Source organism: Cupressus sempervirens, chromosome 8 (assembly GCF_028749045.1).
Source record: "Cupressus sempervirens isolate cs-2001-9-10 chromosome 8, ASM2874904v1, whole genome shotgun sequence".
Classification (NCBI taxonomy): Eukaryota; Viridiplantae; Streptophyta; class Pinopsida; order Cupressales; family Cupressaceae; genus Cupressus; species Cupressus sempervirens.
In genome coordinates, this window is record NC_143125.1 from 669,668,853 (window position 1) to 669,672,720 (window position 3,868).

The window sequence follows — 3,868 nt, forward strand, 5'->3', positions numbered from 1 at the left end:
GAATCATCTGATTGTATGTTTTTCTCCGTTCATTCTCTTATAATTGCACGTTATGCTTTGTCGATTTTTCATTTCTGTCTGCAGCGGATTGTATCTTATGTCTTGCAGGACAAGTTACACAAGGTATCTTTGGAGTGATTTTATTCTTACCAGTGTCCATGAAGGCGGTGATCTTATTCAAATTATATCGAATTTTACGCAGACAGCTTATCTTTACTCTTTTATGTGAGGAATTCATTAGGAGCAGATGCTTTTAAAATCTGAATGAACGTTCCTCCACAAGCCAACTGTTAGTTCTTCTCCCTCTCATTCATTATATTTATTATATTGCAAATCACTTTGGCTTTTGAAAAGTTCTACTTAAGAGATTTTAATTTATTAGGGTTAGAAGGAATTCGTTTGAAATGATTCCAGCTGTAAAGAAGAGGGATAAGTCTGTGGAAGCTGCAGGTCATATTGTTGAAGGGTAGTGCTTGAAACTGGTGTCAACCAAGCCACATATCATATTGCATCTTCATCTAAGAATTGGAAATATAAGTTTTTATGCAGAGTTATCTTCGCCCTTCTAGGTTATGAATTTATGAGGAGCAGATGAGTTTTAGATCTTTGAAGCAATGTTCTTCCCTATGTCAAGTGATAGATTGGACGGCTTAAACATCTCACATTAAAGCTTGACTCTTAGGTTAAAATTGTTAAAGAATCAAAATTGACTTATTTTTTCAAGCTTAATTTCTTCCTTAGTATGTGATATTTAAGAGATGATATTTGTTTTTATTTCACTTCTGATTTCCAAGAGATTTTAATTGAAGAAGGCTAAACCAAACAAGAAAAGAGACCGGATTGTTGTAGTTCAGGGTAACATGGGTGAAGAGAAGGGTTCAGCTCCATTGACGAGGAAATTGTATGAATGTGTGATTTGCAAGGGAAGCTTCGGTTGTTGGAGAGCGTTGGGTGGTCACATGAAGATCCATCGCAAGGAACGGGCCTTTAGGAGGCAGTCAGCACCATATGACCATGCCGCTGGCTCATTGTCTTATCAGCCAAGTTTGCCATCGCTATTGACACCATATGACCCGGTTTCTGGATTTAGGTTAACCTTCCCAGGGCTTTCTGCGACACCAAGGAGAGTTCAGCACAGTTTTAGCGAGACCCAATTCAAATTAGACAAGGAAGTGTTGTGTGAGAATAAGGGAGCAAGGATTAAATCTAAGGAGGATGAGCCAGCAAAAGTGAGTGGTGAACTAGATCTGGAGCTTCGGCTTGGATAGAAACCCTAAAAAGGAGGAGAGGAGCCAGAAAGAGTCTTGGTACAATGCCTTTTATTCTCTCTCTCTACATTATAGAGCATCCATCTTCAATTAAGATATAGGTTTATCAAACTTTCTAAATGTCCATCATATGGTTTTCTTCCTTTTATTCTGGAAAAAAAACGATGGGTATAGCTTTGGTTGAGTGGTCAACAACTTGCTAGTGCTTTATCTTGGTTTGAAGAGAGCATAAAATGATTCCTTTGCTATACCAAAAAATTAGTATTTTTTCTTTGTGTTTGGTCATCAAAGGTTTCAATATTATTGATGAGTAATTTATGAGTAATAGAATTTGTTTGATTTGTAACATTCAAGGAATTTAGAAGGAAAAGAATAATCACTACTAGATTTAGTATAATTTTTTTCTTTAAATAATTTTTTCTTGCTTTGTTTATCTAATTCTAGAAGTAACAGGTCTAACACATTTCTTCATTACAAAATTCAAGAGTTATGTTTGCACATCCAAACTACTCAACAACTATTTGCTAGTTGTAAATAACTTAACTAATACTCACTTAATTACACTTTAAACATTTTATTGTCACTACTTAAGTTAAATTATCTAGCAGTTTGCATCTACTTATAGTTTATATTTCTTAGTGTATTATTCCCATCAAGATCATGTTAGCATGAATGCTGATGGTATTCCTTTGGGGGAGTCTCCTAAGCACTAAAAATACTGTTTATGATTGACATGTTGCATTGATGACTATGTTTGTCATTGATGTTAACATAACATTGTTTCTACGAAGACTCATAGAGTAGTAGACAAAGAACAAGGTCATACATACTATGTAATGATGATAAGGTCAAGCATAGTTATAGATGTATTCTACATTATACCCTAAGGATGTGGAGAAGTGTGCATACATAGAGTCAAAGACACACAAATGATATTTCTGATTTATAAAAGATAGTTAGAAGACAAAGTATTTGATAAGTGGTTTATGATGATTGATTAGTATCCCCTAACTAGGATAGAATCATGATGAGCATAGCTAGACTATGATAGAAGACAACTTGATGATAATGTCACTGAGCACACAAGGTTAGAGGTTGCACATGTGATAAGTTGTAAAGACTATGAATTGATAGTGGCTTGTAATTACGAAAAGATGTAATGTTTCATAATCTCTTATTGAGGTCCTCTTAAAATTAATTGGGAAAACCTCATGATCAACTCAACAAATTATTTTGAGGACATTGTATATAGGAATGTTATTTTCCTATTGATAAAATGTACAATTGATGAGTGCAAGAGTGTGAAGTGTGAATTGTATAGTGATATGTGAAGTTGGTAAATGTGTGTAAGATATCTAAGGTATTTTTTGGATGTGAAGTTGGTGGTATGGTATTGAGATCAAAAAAGGTTTGGTCATGTCAATAAAACAAAGAAGTAGATGAATTTATTCCATTTCTATCATTCTGAAAGGAATAATACATAGATCAATTGGACAATGAGTCTAGTGATCATACCCCTGAAGTTGTTTGGACAATGGGTCCTTCTACCTTCAACAACTCCTAACATGGTTGGATTCTCTTAATAGAAATTAAAAGTCTCCTAATAGGGATTAATATGTATTGAATGTATTTCATTGACTCCTAACAAAGTCCATCCTCTTACAAGGAAATTTTATATAAAAACATCATTTTGTGAGTATTTTCTTATGGTTTTTTATTATATTACTCACATGTTTAAGGATTAATAAGGTTGATAATTTCTTTAATAGTTGGATAAATGATTCACCCCCGCACACACCCCCCTCTCAATTATCTTGGAGAGATTTACTTTCTAACATTTGGTATTAGAGTATCAAGTCCTTAAAGAGAAAACTTAACAACTTTGGAGACCTATGGGAGGTTACTTTAGAAAAGAAAGTCCTAAGTTTGATAGAGTTAACTATGATAGCTGGAAAAAAAAATATGAAGACTCATTTGCTATGTATGGGTCTAGGATATTTCCTAATGACAAGGAATGGAAAGAAGATTGTGGATGAAAGAAAACTTGAGGATTGTAGTGAAGCTAAAAGAGATATGTTTATGTGCAATATGCTTACCAAAGAAGCAATATTTTCAGCTCTTCTCAAGAATTAATGTATAGTAAGGTAAATTCTTTAAAAACATTTAATAAAATTTGGAAATCTTTAAAAACTACATTTGAAGGTGATGCACTTGCTAAGAGAATCGGTTTACAATAATGAACATGTTTGTTTCAAGATGCTAGAATGATGGAAGATGAATCTATAAGAAGCTATATTGGTAGAATATCATAAATTGCTATAGGTATTAAGTCTTGCAATGGATCCAAAAAAAAAAAAGAGGTTATTTGGAAGATCTTGAAAACTTGGATACCTCCATTCAAGAAAACATCATAGATGATTGAGTTAGTGATATCCTATTCTAAGAAGTTTACTAGAGAAACACTACTTGGAAGATCAGAATAAGTGAAAGTTAGCTTAAAGGAATTAGGATATTTTTCTAGAGTGGAAACAACCTTGAGTACATTAAGTGTTAACCTTTCTTTACCTAGAAGTGTAAGCACTAGTATAGACTATACTGGT

The 3,868-nt window shown here is 33.4% G+C and overlaps 1 protein-coding gene across 1 annotated transcript; it reads left to right on the forward strand.

Annotated features, from left to right (window-relative positions):
• Window positions 1–860: 860 nt before the first annotated feature.
• Window positions 861–1,268, forward strand: LOC149544222 (uncharacterized). Its single transcript, XM_089795933.1, has one exon. The coding sequence runs from the start codon at window positions 861–863 to the stop codon at window positions 1,266–1,268; it is 408 nt and encodes a 135-aa protein (XP_089652059.1).
• Window positions 1,269–3,868: the final 2,600 nt, after the last annotated feature.